The 18193-nt window shown below is 38.2% G+C and overlaps 1 protein-coding gene across 4 annotated transcripts in view; it reads right to left on the bottom strand.

Annotated features, from left to right (window-relative positions):
- ADGRD1 (adhesion G protein-coupled receptor D1) overlaps positions 1-18193 on the bottom strand; it is a 470522-nt gene that overhangs the window by 206613 nt on the left and 245716 nt on the right. For all 4 annotated transcript variants that reach the window (XM_072600751.1, XM_072600753.1, XM_072600750.1 and 1 more), the window contains one exon: positions 664-737. In XM_072600751.1, coding sequence (XP_072456852.1) covers positions 664-737 — 74 coding nt within the window. The remainder of the gene's footprint in view (positions 1-663; positions 738-18193) is intronic.

The following is an 18193-nucleotide window of genomic DNA, read 5'->3' as shown; positions in this document are numbered from 1 at the left end:
ATAGTCATTTCTTCTCTTTCACCCAGGAACCCTGAGCGTCTTCCCCTTCCAGTTTGATTTTTTTTTTTTAATAAAGGGGCCATCTCTTGGGCAACTACTTAAAGAAGCCTATTCATTGAGTGGGTGTATCTCACTCAAAGGGAGAATGCTATCAGACCTTAGCCTGAAAGGGCCAGGATCTCACATTGCCTCCTGGGTCATCTCCAACCCTGCTAATGCATATCAGGCCACTGGACAGAGATGGATCAGGAGAAGAAATTGAGGTTGGTGACTATGCACAGCCCTCCCTCACTCAGAGTCAACTGCAAGTCGTGTTATCATCTTGGTCATGGTCCTCCTTGAGAATGAAGGACAGATACAAGATATTAGAGGCAGCCAGTGGCACAGTATATAGAGATCTGGCCTGGAATAAGGACGGAAGACCTGAGTTCAGTTGCAGCTTCAGACACTTCCTAGTTGTTTTGGAAGTTGTTCCTAGTTGACTTGAGGCAAATCATTTACCTCTGCTGCCTCAGTTTCCTCACCTATAAAATGAGGATAATAATATCTACCTCCCAGAATGGCTGTGAGGACCAACTGAGATAATATTGGTAAAGCAGCTGACACATAATAAGTGCTATATAAATGCAAGCAATTATTAATCTCAAATTACTGACAACATACCTGAAGTCCAAAAATGCACAGTAAAGGAAAATACGGTTGCTTTTATTTGTTGCATCACTGTATAGCTCCCGACTCTGAAAGAAAAGAAAATAGAATGTTTCCTAAAGTAATCTGAAAAATAAATAAACTGGTCAGGTGTGCTGTGCATACACCTGAGAGAATACAAAATACAACCACAAAAATATAGAATACAAAGCTCAGCATTAGGAAGGCTCGACCATCGAATGTAAGAAGCATCTATGAAGCACCTACAAAATTCCAGCCATCGAAAGGAGCTTACAATCTGTCAGTAAACATTTATTAAATACCTATTATGTGTCAGATGAAGGTGAAGAAGGAAAATTTAAAGGTTGACTTGAAGCTTAATATTAAAAAAATCTATGATCTTTGCAACTGGACCCACCACTTCCTGGCAAACAGTGGGAGAAGAAATGGAAGTAGGGTCAGATTTTATATTCCTGGGCTCAAAGATCACTGTAGATGGTGACTGTAGCCATGAAATTAAAAGATGCTTGCTCCTTGGAAGGAAAGCTATGGCAAATCTGGACAGCGTACTAAAAAGCAAAAACATCACCTCACCAACCAAAGTCTGCATAGTCAAAGCTATGGTTTTTCCAGTAGTGATGTATGACTGTGAAAGCTGTCCAACAAGTAAAGCTGAATGCTGCAGAATCAACACTTATGCTGTGGTCCTAAAGAAAACTTTTGAGGCGGAGCCAAGATGGCGGAGTAGAAAGACGCACATACACATAGCTCCGAACCCACAACCCATAGAACGGCTAGAGGGGACCAACTCACGGTGAATTCTGCACCCAGAGGCCACGGAATATTGGAGCGAGGGAGATTTCTGTTCCCGAGAGACCTGCAAACCTCTCGCGGGGGGTCCTTCACGCTGCGGACTGGGTGCCGGGACTGGGAGCAGAGGGCAGCCCTGCAGTGGCCGCAACACTGTGAGGAAAAGATCCGAGAAGGCTACGGGGACGGGATCTCCAGCGGCCACGCGGGCCCCTCCACCCACAGAGGGACCTGCAAACCTCTTGCAAAAGGTCCCTCGCGCTGCAGATACAGAGCCCAGCTCAGACCTGCGGCGGCCGCGGCTCCGAGAGGTACAGATCTGAGCAGGCTTCAGGGACGGGATCTCCAGGGGCGGCACAAGCCCCTCCACCCACAGGTGACGGGGGTCGGTGAGAGAGTCTCTTTGGCGGGTCAAGAGGGGAGTGGGGTGCCCCCATGGCTCGGGCACCCCTGGGAGATAGAAGCTGAGAGGCGGCTGCAGACAGGGGCTCCCCAAGCGGGCGGGAACCTGGATCCATTGTGGAAGGTCTGTACATAAACCCCCTGAGGGAACTGAGCCTGAGAGGTGGCCCTGCCCTGACCTGACCACCTGAACTTAATTCTCACACTGAATAGCAGCCCTGCCCCCGCCAAAAGCCCTAAGGCGGGAAGCAGCATTTGAATCTCAGTCCCCAAACGCTGGCTGGGAGGACCAGGAGGTGAGGTGGGTGTGAGGAGAATATTCAGAGGTCAAGTCACTGGCTGGGGAGAATGCCCAGAAAAGGGAAAAGAAATAAAACTATTGAAGGCTACTTTCTTGGAGAACAGACATTTCCTCCCTTCCTTTCTGATGAGGAAGAACAATGCTTACCATAAGGCAAAGACACAGAAATCAAGGATTCTGTGTCCCAGCCCACCCAATGGGCTCAGGCCATGGAAGAGCTCAAAAAGAATTTTGAAAATCAAGTTAGAGAGGTGGAGGAAAAACTGGGAAGAGAAATGAGAGGGATGAAAGAGAAGCGTGAAAAGCAGATCAGCTCCCTGTTAAAGGAGAAGCAAAAAAATGTTGAAGAAATTAACACCTTGAAAACTAGCCTAACTCAATTGGCAAAAGAGGTTCAAAAAGCCAATGAGGAGAAGAATGCTTTCAAAAGCAGAATCAGCCAAATGGAAAAGGAGATTCAAAAGCGCACTGAAGAAAATAGTTCTTTCAAAACTAGAATGGCACAGATGGACGCTAAGGACTTTGTGAGAAAGACAGATATCACAGAACATAGCGAGAAGATTGGAAAAATGGAAGATAATGTGAAATATCTTATTGGAAAAACAAATGACCTGGAAAATAGACTCAGGAGAGACAATGTAAAAATTCTGGGACTACCTGAAAACCATGATCAAAAGAAGAGCCTAGACATCATCTTCCATGAAATTATCAAGGAAAACTGCCCTGAGATTCTAGAACCAGAGGGCAAAATAAATATTCAAGGAATCCACAGAACACCGCATGAAAGAGATGCAAAAAGAGAAACTCCTAGGAACATTGTGGCCAAATTCCAGAGTTCCCAGGTCAAGGAGAAAATATTGCAAGCATCTAGAAAGAAACAATTCAAGTATTGTGGAAATACAATCAGGATAACACAAGATCTAGCAGCCTCTACATTAAGGGATCGAAGGGCATGGAATAGGATATTCCAGAAGTCAAAGGAACTAGGACTAAAACCAAGAATCACCTACCCAGCAAAACTGAGTATAATACTTGAGGGGAAAAGATGGTCTTTCAATGAAATAGAGGATTTTCAAATTTTCTTGATGAAAAGACCAGAGCTGAAAAGAAAATTTGACTTTCAAACACAAGAATGAAGAGAACCATGAAAAGGTGAACAGCAAAGAGAAGTCATAAGTGACTTACTAAAGTTGAACTGTTTACATTCCTACATGGAAAGACAATATTTGTATCTCTTGAAACATTTCAGTATCTGGGAACTGGGTGGGAGCACACACATACACATGCACACAAGCACACATACATAGAGACAGAGTGCACAGAGTGAATTGAAGAGGATGGGATCATATCTTAAAAAGAAAAATGAAATCAAGCAGAGAAATATATTGGGAGGAGAAAGGGAGAAATTGAATGGGGCAAATTATCTCTCATAAAAGAGGCAAGCAAAAGACTTATTAGTGGAGGGATAAAGAGGGGAGGCGAGAGAAAAACATGAAGTCTACTCTCATCACATTCCACTAAAGGAAAGAATATAATGCACACTCATTTTGATAGGAAAACCTATCTCACAATACAGGAGAGTGGGGGACAAGGGCACAAGCAGGGTGGAGGGGAGGATAGAGGGGAGGGCATGGGGAGGAGAATGCAATCCGAGGTCGACACTAATGGGGAGGGAAAGGATCATAAGAGAATAGAAGTAATGGGGGACAGGATAGGATGGAGGGAAATATAGTTAGTCCTATACAACACAACTAGTATGGAAATCATTTGCAAAACTACACAGATTTGGCCTATATTGAATTGCTTGTCTTCCAAAGGGAAGGGGTGGAGAGGGAGGGAGCTAAAGAAGTTGGAACTCAAAGTGTTAGGATCAACTGTAATGTTCTTCCCACTAGGAAATAAGAAATACAGGTTAAGGGGTCAAGAAAGCTATCTGGCCCTACAGGACAAAAGAGAAGATGGAGACAAGGGCAGAGAGGGAGGATAGAAGAGAGAGCAGATTGGTCACAGGGGCAATTAGAATGCTTGGGTTTGGGGGGGGAGGGGATAAAAGGGGAGAAAATTTGTAACCCAAAATTTTGTGAAAATAAATGTTAAAAGTTAAATTAAGAAAAAAAAGAAATGAGAAGGTATTTGTAGACTGAGGCACAGTGAGATGAGCAAAATCAGGAGAACAATTTATACTGTAACATCAAATCAGAAAAATAAAGAATTTTGAAAGAAAAAAAAGAAAAAAAAAGAAAACTTTTGAGTCCCTTCTACAGCAAGGAGATCAAATCTGTCAATATTTGAAGAAATTATTTCAGATTACTCTTCAGAAGGTCAAAAAACTGAAGCTGAAGCTTACACACTTTGGCCAATGAGAAGACAGGACTCATTGAAAAAGACCCTGATGCTGGGAGAGATTGAAAGCATAAGAAGGAACCAGCAGAAGATAAGATGGATAGTGTCATGGAAACAACAAACATGAGCATGGACAGATTTCAGAAGATAGTACAGGATAAAAGGGCTTGGTGTGCTATGGTTCATGGAGCCATGAAGATTTGGACATGACTGAACGAATGAACAAAAATGTGCCAGGTACAGCGCTAAGTTTGGGGAAGCAGAAGAAGGAGCAGAAGACAATTCCTGCTCTCAAGGAGCTTACACTCTCGTGGGGGAGACAACATGCAGACAAATACAGACAAAGCAAGATACATATAGGATAGATAGGAATAACTGATAAAAGGAAGGTATTAGAATTAATAGGGGTTGGAAGCTTCCCATAGAAGGTGGGATTTTAGTTAAAACATAAAGGAAGCTAAGGAAGTCAGGGAACAGAGTTGAGATACAGAATTCCACACATGGGGGAAAGCCAGAAAAAAATGCTTAGACTTGAGAGATAAAGTATTTTGTTCGTGAAACAGGAAGCTACTGGCACTGGATTGAAGAGTACATGTTGGGAAGTGAAATATAAGAAGACTGGAAAGGTAGAAAGGGTCTAGGTTATGAAGGGTTTTGAAAGATGAATAGGATTTATATTTGATCCTGGAGACAACAGGGGGCCACTGGAGTTTATTGAATGAAGGTGGGAGGTGGTTTGACATGATTGGTGCAGTGCTTTAGGAAAATTATTTCAGTGGCTAAATGGAGGATGGATTGCAGGAGGGAGTGACCCACCAGGAAGCTAGTGTGATAATCAAGGCATGAAGTGATGATGCTGGTCAGAGCACAGAAGAACACAATGTAGAATTGTTAAAAAGGTAAAATCAATAGGTCGTGGAAATAAATTTGATATGAGGGGCTGAGTGGTTCTACAATAACAGGGAACATTAGTTCAGTTTGGGACGTGCTGAGTTTAAGATGTCTATTGAACATCCAGTTCCAACCCCTATGTGCTCCTTAAATAGACTTTTCTTCCCCTAATTCTACCCACATGAAGACCATGCCTGCTCCCTGGATCAACCACCAAAGGGAAAATTCCTTCATTTTCTGTTGATAGCCATGCCATTGTTTAGAACAAAAGCCAAACTATCACATGCTGGACCTGAAACTTAAAGGAAGCTAGGAATTCAATGAGGTAGTAGTAAAGGAGAAGATTCTAGGCATGGAGACAGGAAATGGAATGTCCAGTTAGGCTGTTCCAGAAGCTGAGCAGGTAAAAGGAAATCATATGCAATGAACCTGGAAAGGTGAGCTTGAACCAAACTATGATGGGATTAAAATGTCAAGCTAAATCTCTTCCTTCATCAGTTTTTTTGTGACCAGATTATTCATGATGTTTCATCAGAGTTTGAGAAATAGGGAGCTACTTGAAGGTTTTTAAATAGGAGTATGGAAAATGGATTAGGGGAATAGGATGGGAGTTAGGGAAAATAGAATCCAAAAAGGAGGCTTCTACAATATATTACGAGGAAGACATAATGAAGACCTGAATGAGTTGCTATGTGAATGGAGACGGAATTGGAAGCAAGAGATATCATCGACATAATACTAAGATTTGCCAATTAATTGAACACAGTAGTAAAGGGCAGAGAAAATTTGAGGATGACTCAAAAGTTTAGAATTCAGCAGACTAAAAGAATAGTTGTGCCTACACAAAAAGTTTATAAAGACTTGTGAAGTTTGGAGAATAGATGAATGGGAGGAGGGAAAATAATGTGCTACATTTTGGACATGTTGAGCTCGAAATGGCTATGGGGAGTCAGAGATATCCAATAACTAGCTGGTTATGTGGAATTAGAGTTTAGGGGAGAGGCACTAGAAGTCTCCCTTAGAAGACTAGGAGTATCTCTTTTTGACCATTTTCATAAAGATCAGTAACAAAAAAACCCTGCTACGTTTGAGTGTGTGTATATGTATGTATGTATGTATATATATTATGCAAATGTGTGTATGTATATGTGTGTATATATACATATATGCATATGTGTGTGTTATAAAACATTGCTATGCCTTGTCTTGGCACAAGCAAGAGAACATAAGAACTAACTTGAATATGATGGAATAAAATTGTGTTATAAGAAGTGATGAAAGTGACAGTTTCAGAGAAACTAGGAAAGATTTGTATGAACTGATACAGATGGAAATGAACAGAACATGGAGAACAACTTAAGTAATGACAATATGTTATAAAGACAAACATCTTCATAATAATCTTTTTTATTACACTATGCTATGGAAATACTTGTTTTATTCCACGAATTAAAAATAAATAAACAAATTTTTAAAAGAAGGAAAGACTTGGGAAATGTGATCAGTTCAATAATCAACCATGATTACAGAAGACTCATGATGAAACAGACTACTCACCTTCAAGACTAAGAAGTGTCAGACTCAGAGTGCTGATGGAAACAGATTTTTTTGGGGGGGGGATGCTCACAACTAATACTAGAATTTGTTTTGCTGGACTCTCCATGTTTGCCACAGGGGTTATTTTTCTTTATTAAGGTGATGAAGAGTTGGGAAGATAGAAAGGAAAACAGTCATATTTTTGTTGATTGAAAAATTAATTTAAAAACTAAGCACCCAGAGCAGAACACAATGATCTGATGAGGATACAGTATACAAGATCATCACAATCCTCACTCTGGATTTTGTGCTTCTATTAATGGACCCTAAGATCATATTAGCTATTGAGGGATGCTCTCTCATATTGTTTATTCATACTGAGCTTGTGGTCCACTATAATATATAATATACATATATATGTATATACATATATATGTATAAAATATATATATAAATATATATTTATAAATATATATAAATATTAAATTAAATATATATATAAAATTTTTAAATGATTGTCAATCTTAGTCATTACATAGTTAGTATTTTGAACCTAAGTATAGGACTTTGCATATTATGCCTATTAAATTTCACATTGTTAGATTTTGTCCATTGTTGTGACCCATCAAGACATTTAGGCCCCAGATCTATCTTCCAAAGTGTTGGCCATTCCTCTCAACAAAACATCAGCAAATTTGCAAAGCATGAGGTCGTTGCCATTTTTTTTAGAAAGTCAAATTATGGCCAAAATAAGAGATAGACATATTACACATGGAATTGGAGGACAAGACAAATATATATTCTCTCTGTTGCCTGGCACATAGGAGGCACTTGATAAATGATCCTTGATTTATAGATAAGATCAGACTTCATTTAGAAGCCTGATTTTGCTCATGGCAATCCATCCACAGCTGCTAAATCCAAAGCAGCCATAGACTTCTTCTGGGACACTGTAGTAAGGGCCCAACGTGCCCAAGACCAGTCCCAACTCATTGAAGACATTCAGACCTAGGTCTACTTCCATGTTAAAGGGCACCAGAATAATCCACTAATCAATAAAAGCCTCAAACCTCTCATTGACTTTTCACTACTCAGTTTTCCAACCAGCAAATTCTGTCAAATCTACAATATATAACTTCAGCCACCAGCATCAGACCTTTCCCACCTCAATTTTGGGTTGCCATTTAAGTCCATCTATCAAACCTATTCCTCTCTACAGGAAAGATAAAAGACACTAATGGTACCCTACAGAATTAATGAAGGTCAAGTTTTTCATAGTCCTTTTTCCTGCTTTCTACACCTTTGCACAACATGCCTGAATTGATACCCTCACTAAATACTGTACAGACAGATATGCATATAAATTGATGCACACAGGAAATTATACCTATAAACCTTCAGTCAATTTCTGGAAGGAAAAGGGTTCATCTGTCATATTGCCTTCTTGATAAAAAACAATCATTTTAAATGTCCCCCTGGGTATACTACATTTGTTTTGATGTTTACATAAGTCTTTTGACAAAATGAGAAGTCAATTGTTTCATTAAGATAGGGAAGGAAGAGTGCAGAATCTCAGAGTTGGAAAGGACAAGACATGTCATCAATTCCTACATAATATCCTTGGCAAATGATTACTTAGCCTTCACTTGGACACCGTCAGTCATAAAGAACTCACTACCTTCCAAGGAAGGTCATTCCACTTGTTAAGGATATGAGAAAATTTTTACATTACACAGAATCTAATTCTTTCTCTTTGCAATTTTAATCCATAGATTCTAGTTCTTACCTCTATGGAGAAATAAAAAATATTCTAATTTCTTTTCTATATACCATCTCTAGCTTTACTTCTCTGGACTCATAACTCTATTCAGAATGATGTAAGAAGTGGTCCCTGGTGATTTGAGTTTCTCTTGTTTTCCTTACTGTTGTTGCTGAGTCATTTCAGAATAGCTTAAGAGTTTAAAATAATATCTTTCTTAGCACCTGGGAAATGAATCTGCTGTCCAGAGTCAGCACCTCTAACTAGTTAAGCAGTTCAGAAGAGATCCCTAACACACAACTGACATGTTGAGCTAATGAAGTCTCCTAGGGAACAGCTGGGCAGCCCTGGAGTTAGGACCTGAGTTTAAATGTGACTTCAGACACTTACTAGCAGTGTGACCCTGGGCAAGTCACTTAATCCTGTTTGCTTCAGTTTCCTCATTTGTAAAATGAACTAGAGAAAGAAATGGCAAACCATGCCATTATTTTTGTCAAGGAAACCCCAAACGGCATTAGGACTGAAGAATTACTCAACAACAACAAAAAAGCCATTTAGGCCTTTGGGAGGGTTGTTTTTAGGACGGAATTGTCATTTCCTATGCAATCTTTAATGTTTATTTTCTTTGACCTATAAATAAACCTGTTAATTTTTTATCATTATGAACCATGAGCTTACAAGAAAGCTTGGTGGCAATTACCATACATGATATGAGATTATCTGGCCAAAGGCAGTGAGCCAGAGGAAACAGAGAAATACCCTAAAGTGAATCAAGGTCCTTTGTATCATGTGATAGCCTAGAACACAGAAATGATACATGGGCAACAACTGCAACCATTAAGAAATTGTTCTTTGTATGAAGCCAAAACCTGCCCCTTATGCTGCAACTTTTATCCACTGAATCTTGTTTTGTATTACAAGGTCAAGTAGAACAAATCTACTTCCTCTTCTGCATTCTTTGGACGTTTAGTTAATGAACTATAAAAAGTATTCTTCATTCATGTTCATTCAAATTGAACTAAAGTGAATATAGCTATAATGTCTCCAGACGATGAAATTATTTCATCATCCTGGTCACATTCTTCTGCACCCATTTTAGTTCCTTCTAAAAACTGCACATGGAACTCCAGATGTGTCCAGATCATATGAATGTTTCACTGCATTTAAGATCCTCTCATTCTACATAGATTCTATTTCTGGTAGAATTTGAGTTGGAGTTAGTCCAAAATTCAGGTAAATATAGCATCTATTTTCTAAGGTGAAAAAAGCCTTGAGACAACCATGCAAGGTATTTTTAAAGAGAACTTCCTTTAAAATGTTGAGTATTACCCACCTAAAACCAAGAGCCAGTATTATATGCAATGACGATAAACTAGAAGGTTTTCCAATAAGATCAGGGGGAATGAGAGGGTGTCTATTGTCAGCAATATTATTTGAATATAATATTTTGAATAAAAATGCTAGCTGAAAGGCAATAAAAAGAAATTGAAGGGATAAGCATGGGCAAAGAGGAAATAAAACTAACACTTTTGCAGATGATATGATGGTTTACTTAGAGAACTCTAAAAAGTCAACTAAAATTAATTGAAACAATGACTTCAGCAAGTTATAAGATATAAAATAATTCTATGGGAATCAGCAACATTTCTGTATATTAACAAGATAACCCAGCAGGAAAAAACAGAAAGAAAAATTCATGTAAGATAACTACATATGTATAAAATACTTGGAAGATATACATAAAACCTCCATGAATTCAAGTATTTTTTATAAAAATAATGACAAACCTAGAAAATTGGAGAAATATTAATTGTTCATGCTTAAACTGAACCAATATAATAAAAATGACAAAACTACTTAAATCAATTTACTTATTTCATGACAAGTCAAACAACCTGCCAAAGCACTATTTTATAGAGTTAGAAAAAAATAAAACTTATCTGGAAGAAGTAAAGGTCAAAAATCTCAATGGAATAGTGTCCCCACTATATACAGAATAGTATAGAAGTGGGGCTAGCAGTACCAGGTTTTAACTTTTACTATAAAGTAGCAATCATCAAAATTTGGTACTGTTTAAGAGATAAAGTTGATTACTGGAACACATTAGATACATAACATACAAATGCAAATGAACCGAATAATGTAGTCTTTTGCAAACTGAAAGACCTCACTTAATGGTATAAGAATTCACTATTGAACAAGAACTACTGGAAAAACTGAGCAGTACTCTAGCAGAAATAAGTATGTATCATCACCTCATCTCGTACACTAAGATTAGTTCTAAATACATACTTGACTTTGACATAAAGGGTGACATCACAAACAATTACATATGCAAAGAAGAAATTGATTTCCAAATAGATTGATATGGGAAGAGTTCATGACCAAATAAAGAATAAAGAGGATCACAGAAGATAAAATTTATCATTTTTATTACTTAAAATTTAATAGTTTTTACCCAGATAAAATCAATGAAACTAAGATTAAAGTGGAATGAGGAAACTGGGGGAAAAAATCATTCCAGCAAATTTCTCTGATAAAAGTCTCATTTACAAAATATTTAATGAAATGATTCTAGTGGGTTAGAGCCAAGATGGCAGAATAACAGCACAGACTTTCTAGAACGCTCCTCCCAAGCCTAGTCAAATTCCTGTAAAAAATGATTCTAAGCAAATTCTAGAGATGTAGAACCCACAGAATGACAGAATGAAGCAAATCTCTAGTCCAAGACAGTCTAGAAGGTCGCAGAAAGTGTCTATTGCTGCTGAGAGCATAGCACAGTCCAATGCATGGTGGCAGAAAGGGAACCTAAACAGGCCTTGAGGAGATTGAATCTCTCACACCTGTGGCAGTTTTCAAACTTCACAACCCCAAAATGCTGAGTAAAAATTGGAAAGTGAGTGGAAAAAACCTGTGGGACCTGTACGAAAGAGTGGAGTGGTCCAGCCTCAGCCTCAGGGCAGCAGAGTGGGGACAGGGTGGAGGAATCTGCACCAGCAGCACAGACAGCAGCAGCCACTCTTCCTGAAGCTCTAGGTCCACAGATAGAGCTGCTGACAATACAGCCCCCTACCCCTACTGAAAGCAGAGAACCATCTTGACAAAGAATTCAAAAGTCAAGTAAATGGCTGGGGAAATGAGCAAAACACAGAAAAATAATCAGACTATAGAATCTTACTTTGGTGACAAGGAAGACCAAAACATGCAAATGGAAGACAATAAAGTCAAAGCATCCTTCATCCAAAGCATCCAAGAAAAATATGAATCGGTCTCAGGCCATGGAAGAGCTCAAAAAGAATTTTGAAAATCAAGTAAGAGAAGTAAAGCAAAAATTGGGAAGAGAAATGAGAGTGATGCAAGAAAATCATGAAAAATGAGTCAACTGTTTGCTAAAGGAGACCTAAAAAAATGCTGAAGAAAATTACACTTTAAAAAATAGACTAACCCAAATGGCAAAAGAGATCCAAAAAACCAATGAGGAGAAAAATGCCCTAAAAAGCAGAATTGGCCAGATTGAAAAGGAGGTCCAAAAGCTCACTGAAGAAAATAATTCTTTAAAAATTAGAATGGAGTAGACGGAAACTAATGACTTTACAAAAAATCAAGAAATTATAAAACAAAACCAAAGGAATGAAAAAATAGCAGACAATCTGAAATATATCATTGGAAAAACAACTGACCTGGAAAATAAATCCAGGAGGGATAACTGAAAAATTATGGGACTACTTGAAAGCCATGATCAAAACTAGAGCCTAGACATCACCTTTCAAGAAATTATCAAGGAAAACTGCCCTGATATTCTAGGGAAGGTAAAATAAATATTGAAAGAATCTACCTATTGCCTCCTGAAAGAGATCCCAAAAGGAAAATTCCTAGGAATATTGTAGCTAAATTCCAGAGCTCCCAGGTCAAGGAGAAAATATTGCAAACAGCCAGAAAGAAACAATTTGAGTATTGTGGAAATACTATCAGGATAACACAAGATCTAGCAGCTTCTACATTAAGGGATCGAAGGGTTTGGAATATGATATTCCAGAGGTCAAAGGAGCTATGATTAAAACCAAGAATCCTACCCAACAAAACTGAGTACAATACTTCAGGGGAAAAAACTGGGTCATTCAATGAAGTAGAGAACTTTCAAGCATTCTTGATGGAAAGACCAGAGTGAATGGAAAATTTGACTTTCAAATACAAAAATCAGAAGAAGCATGTAAAGGTAAATAGGAAAGAGAAATCATAAGGGACTTACTAAAGCTGAACTGTTTACATTCCTACAGGGAAAGATCATATTTGTAACTCTTGAGAATTTTCTCAGTATTAGGGTAGGTGGAAGGATTATATACATATAGAAAGAGGGCACAGAGTGAGTTGAATAGGAAGGGATGATATCTAAAAAAATAAAATTAAGAGGTGAGAGAGGAATATATTGGGAGGAGAAAGGGAGGAATAGAATGAGGCAAATTATCTCTTACATAAAGAGGCAAGAAAAAGCTTTTTCAGTGGAGGGGGAAAAGGAGGAGGTGAGAGGGAAAAAGTGAAGCTTATTCTCATCACATTTGGCTTAAGGAGGGAATAATATGCACACTCAATCTGGTATGAAAATCTATCTCACACCACAGGAAAGTAGGGGAGAGGGGGACAAGCAGAGTGTGGTGGGTATGAGAGAAGGGAGAGCAAATGGAAAGAGGGTGTAATTAAAAGTAAACACTTTTGAGGAGGGATAGGGTCAAAAGAGAGAATAGAATAAACGGGCAGCAGGATAAAATGGAGGGAAATATAGTTAGTCTTTCACAACATGACTTTTATGAAAGTCTTTTTACATAACTTCATGTATATAACCTATGTTGAATTGCTTGCGTTCGCAGTGGAGATAGGTGGAGAGGGAGGAAGGGAGAGAAGTTGGAACTCAAAGTTTTAAAAAATGAATGTTATTAAAAATTGTTTTTACATGCAACTGAGAAATAAGACATACAGGCAATGGGGTATAGAAATCTATCTTGCCCTATAAGAAAATAGAGGAGATAGGGATAAGGGAAGGGAGGGGTGTGATAGAAGGGAGGGCAGATTGGGGGGAGGGATAATTAGAATATACTTTGGGTGTGCAGAGGGGAAAGATGGAGAGAAAATTTGGAATTCAAACTTGTGGAAATGAATATTGAAAACTAAAAATAAATTAATTAATTAATTTAAATTTTTAAAAAAAGTGATTCTAATTTATAAAAATGAGAGTGATTCCACAATTGATATATGGTCAAAGGGAATGAACAGATAATTTTCAGAGGAAGAAACCCAAAAATCACCAGCCATATTTTTAAAAAATTTTAAATTACTATTAATTAGAGAAATGCAAATTATAGCAACTCTGACCTTCCACCTCACACCCATCAGGTTGGCAAAGTTGAAAAAAAAGAATGACAAATATTAGAGAATCTATTAGAAAACAAGCTCATTAATGTACTGGTGGTGGATCTATAAGCTGATATAGCCCTCTGGAAAGTAATTTGTAGCTATTGTCCAAAAGCAATAAGCTGTGCATTCTTTGATTCAGAAATACCACAACTAAGCCTATAGCCCAGAGAGATCAAAGAAACACTAAAATTACTAATATATGCAGAAATATTTATACCAACTCCTTTTGTGGAAACTAAGGGAGCATCCATCAACTGGGGATTTACTGAACAAATGCTGCTGTATAAATGTAATAGAATACTATTGTATCATAAGAAACTACAAAAGAGATGGTTCTAGAGAAACCTAGGAAGACTTGTACAAACTGGTGCACAATGAATTGAGTAGAACCAGGACACTTTATACTGTAACTATGATATTCTAAAGGCAAACAACTTTGAAAGACTTGAGAGTTCTGAATGACAAAATTACCAACCACGATTCCAAAGGCCCAGTCATAAAGCATGCTACCCACCTTCTTACAGATTGCGAGTTCAGAAGGAGACATTTTTTTAACATAACTAGTATAGGACTGTATTGATATGACTGTGCTTATTTATTTCAAAGGTTTTTCTTTTTTTGTATTCCAGTGGGTGGGTAGAAGTAGATGGGAAACTAAATATTTTATCAATTAAAAAAAATTCAGGCTTCTGTTATTTAGTATGTGAATGAACTAGAAAGAATTAAAACCCGTTTCCCTTCAACTAGACATGGGTTAAAAATATAGGATCAGAAGTACTTTGAAAAATGTATTTTGATGAACATCAAGTTTTAGAAAGAGCAGTTCTTGGAGTCCAATAAACACATCCCTGCACATAAGCCAACCTCCCCCACTCAAAATAGTCAATGGAAAAAAAATTAAAGGTCACATTTTATTTCATTTATGTAAAATGTTTCTTTTCTCTTTCTCAGCAGATGTACACAGGGTGCCAGATCTCATTTGCAAAGTCACCTTGGGACACTGTTTCTAGCATGTCTTCCCAAATTTGTCTGGGAATCCTTTATTGCCTCAGTCTAATCTTAATAGCCTGACCTAATAAGACCTTCTGCTCAAAGAGAAAGGCCACTCCATTCCTTGGTTCCTTAGCCCCACAGGCCTGACCACTAGAGAAGAATCATTAATGGGGAAGGGGAAAATAAATACAAATAAAAACCTATATTACATTTTAAGATTCATAAAGGAAAAAAGACTTATCTGTAGCTGGGAACCTTTGCTTACACCTTGAACATGTTGTCCTAAATTGCAGAGGTCTAAGTGATCTCAAAGGTTGGGAGAGACAATGGAAAAGGCACTTGAGAATTTGGGTTCTAGTCCAAGATTTGTTCCTTACTAATTGTTGGACCTTAAGCAAGTCACTTTCTATGAACCTCGGTTTCCTTATTTAGAAGATGAATGGGTGGGACTAGCTTTCAAAGTCCCTTCTGTCTCCAAATCAATGGCCATATGATCCTACTTGTGTGAGCCTAAGTAATATCATTGAATTTCTATTGGTCTCAGTTTCCTCAACTGTAAAATGAAAGACGCCTCTGAGGTGTCTCCCAGGTTAAATTTATGACCCTATGACTTGGTACTGGGAAGCAGCATAGATCAGTGGACAAGGAGAGGAGCTGCCATTTATATAATGCTCAAGAGCTGGGAAAGAAGTTCATAAACATTAACTCATTTAACTTCACACCGACCCCATGAGATCAACCCAGGAAGAATTATTGTCTCCATTTTACAGATGAGCAAAGGTTCAACTGACTTACTAATGGTTACATGAGATTAACACAAGAAGAATATTGTCTCCATCTTACAGATGAGCAAAGGTTCAACTGACTTGCTCATGGTTATACAAGTGAATGACAGAGGTGATATTTGAACCCAAGTCTTCTTGACTTCAAGGCCAAAACATCATTCTATAGAGAGCTGAAGGTGATGTCAGAAATTCTTAAGTTCAAATCCTACCCCAGAAACTTACCAGTTATGAAACCATGGTTCAGGTCACTTAATGTTTCTGAACCTTAGTTTCCTCTCCTGTAAAATGGGTATAGGAAAAATTGTAGTACCTGACTCCTAAGGTTTTCATGGGACTCAAATGAGTTAATATGTACAAAGTGCTTTGTAAACTGTATGGTGCTGTATAAATGCTATCTGTTCGTGTTGTCATCCTCATCTGTTATTGCTATCACTATCTCCAGGAACCTTTCCCACTCTCAATCTATGACCTTAATCATATGATACTTCAGTTGCTATTGTTGACTCAATGACTCATACAGATCCAAACACCATATCAATCAATCAATCAAAAGGAATTTATCAATAGTTGAGTTTTTTTTCCTAGGTTTAATTGGTGGTGGGGTGGTATTTTTTAGGCAATGGAGGTTAAGTAACCTGTCCAGCTAATAAATATCTGGGGTGAGATTTGAATTCGGGTCCTCCTGACTCTAGGACTAGTGTTCTTAAGTTTAATTGTAAAGTCATGATGTGAGCTTGAATAGGAACTAGACCCATTACTTTAGTGATATAGAGATTTCCTAGTGAGGACACTACCTCTACCAAATCAAGTCAGCACCTTTTCAGCAACTTATATACCTGAGGAGGAGCTCAGACCACTGAAAAGGTAAGGGACCTGACCACAGTCACATAGCCCATATGTCTCAGAGGAAAGACGTGAATGCAAATCTTCTTGGCTCCAAGGCCAGTCTGTTATCCACTATAATATGTTTCCTATTGACAGGAATCTACCAGAGTAAAATCATCCTTGATGCTCTCTTCTAATCTTTTGGAAGCTGGGAAGTCATCCAATGAGTATTATTCCCTAGTCTCCTTCTATAGGTTGAGAAGGCACAACACAGTAGAAAGAGGGGTGGGTCTGGAATCAGAGCCCTTTGGTTTTGGCAAGTACTAACTCCCTGCATGACTCTGGATGAACCAGTCCTCTTTGGTTAATCTTGAAAATGAGGAGTAAGGACTAGATGTCCTTATCAAAGGGTCAAGGTCATTTCCAGATCTAAATTCATGATTCTATGACTTCTCAGTAGAGGTCGATGAAGATGAAAGCATTAGAAGATGGAGTTCAGGGCTCACAGGTAGAAATTATTGACCTAGCCTATGGTTCCAGCAATGGGCTATTTCTGTTCAAAACCATCTCATGTTTCCCCTTTCCACCTAAAACCTCTGTCCAATCCAGACTGTCTCATCTATAAAGGGGCATCGAACCACAAAAACCCTGCTTTGGGGTTATAGTATACTATAAGCTTCCTTTTTAAATAATATTTTTTCTAATTACATATAAAGACAAGTTTTAACATTCACTTTTTGAAAATTTTTTACTTTCTCCATCATGGTTTCAATATATAGCAGGCTGCCATAAAAAATAAAATGGGAACTTGGGGGAAGTTTTGCAGAAGCCATAGCCAACACATGAAGGCCAGTAAATGAAACAGGGAAAGTTTAGAAACTCAGAAATGCATAAAATATTTGCATAGTATTGTATAATATCAACCAAAATTTTAAAAGAAGGTACCATCAACGTCCCATAAAAAAAAAGGAAAAAAATCGGACTTTTTCTCTGATACAAAGGGTGGGCCAAAACATTTTACATAGACTTTTCCGATGGGGGTGGGAAGATGTACCACGCCCCTTACCATCCAGATGATTTTTTCCCTCCCTCCTTCTCCTTCTCCCTCCCTAAAACACTAAGCAATTTGATCTAGGTTATCAATTGTCATCGTGTAAAGTATCTCCGTAACAGACTATAAGCTTCTTGAGGGCAGGATTGGTGTGTTATCTGAGCTTTGACCTCTCCTAGTTCCCAGATCAGGGATTGAGAGCTAATAGATGCTTAATCATTGGTTGTTATATTATTCTTAAAATACAATATTTCATCTAATTCTTGGTGCCTTTGTACAGGCTGTTCCTCATACCTGGAATGCCCTTACACCCATCTAGCAGAATCCTTACTTTCTTTCAAAACTCAACTGAAGAGACACCTACCTTATACAGGAGACTTTTCCTTACTCTCCTATTACTAATGCCTCTCTCTGCTCCTCTCTCTCTCTTTCTGTCTCTC

Source organism: Notamacropus eugenii, chromosome 4 (assembly GCF_028372415.1).
Source record: "Notamacropus eugenii isolate mMacEug1 chromosome 4, mMacEug1.pri_v2, whole genome shotgun sequence".
Taxonomy (NCBI): Eukaryota; Metazoa; Chordata; class Mammalia; order Diprotodontia; family Macropodidae; genus Notamacropus; species Notamacropus eugenii.
Note: the sequence above shows the minus strand (reverse complement) of the source record. Positions and strands in the feature narration are given on the sequence as shown.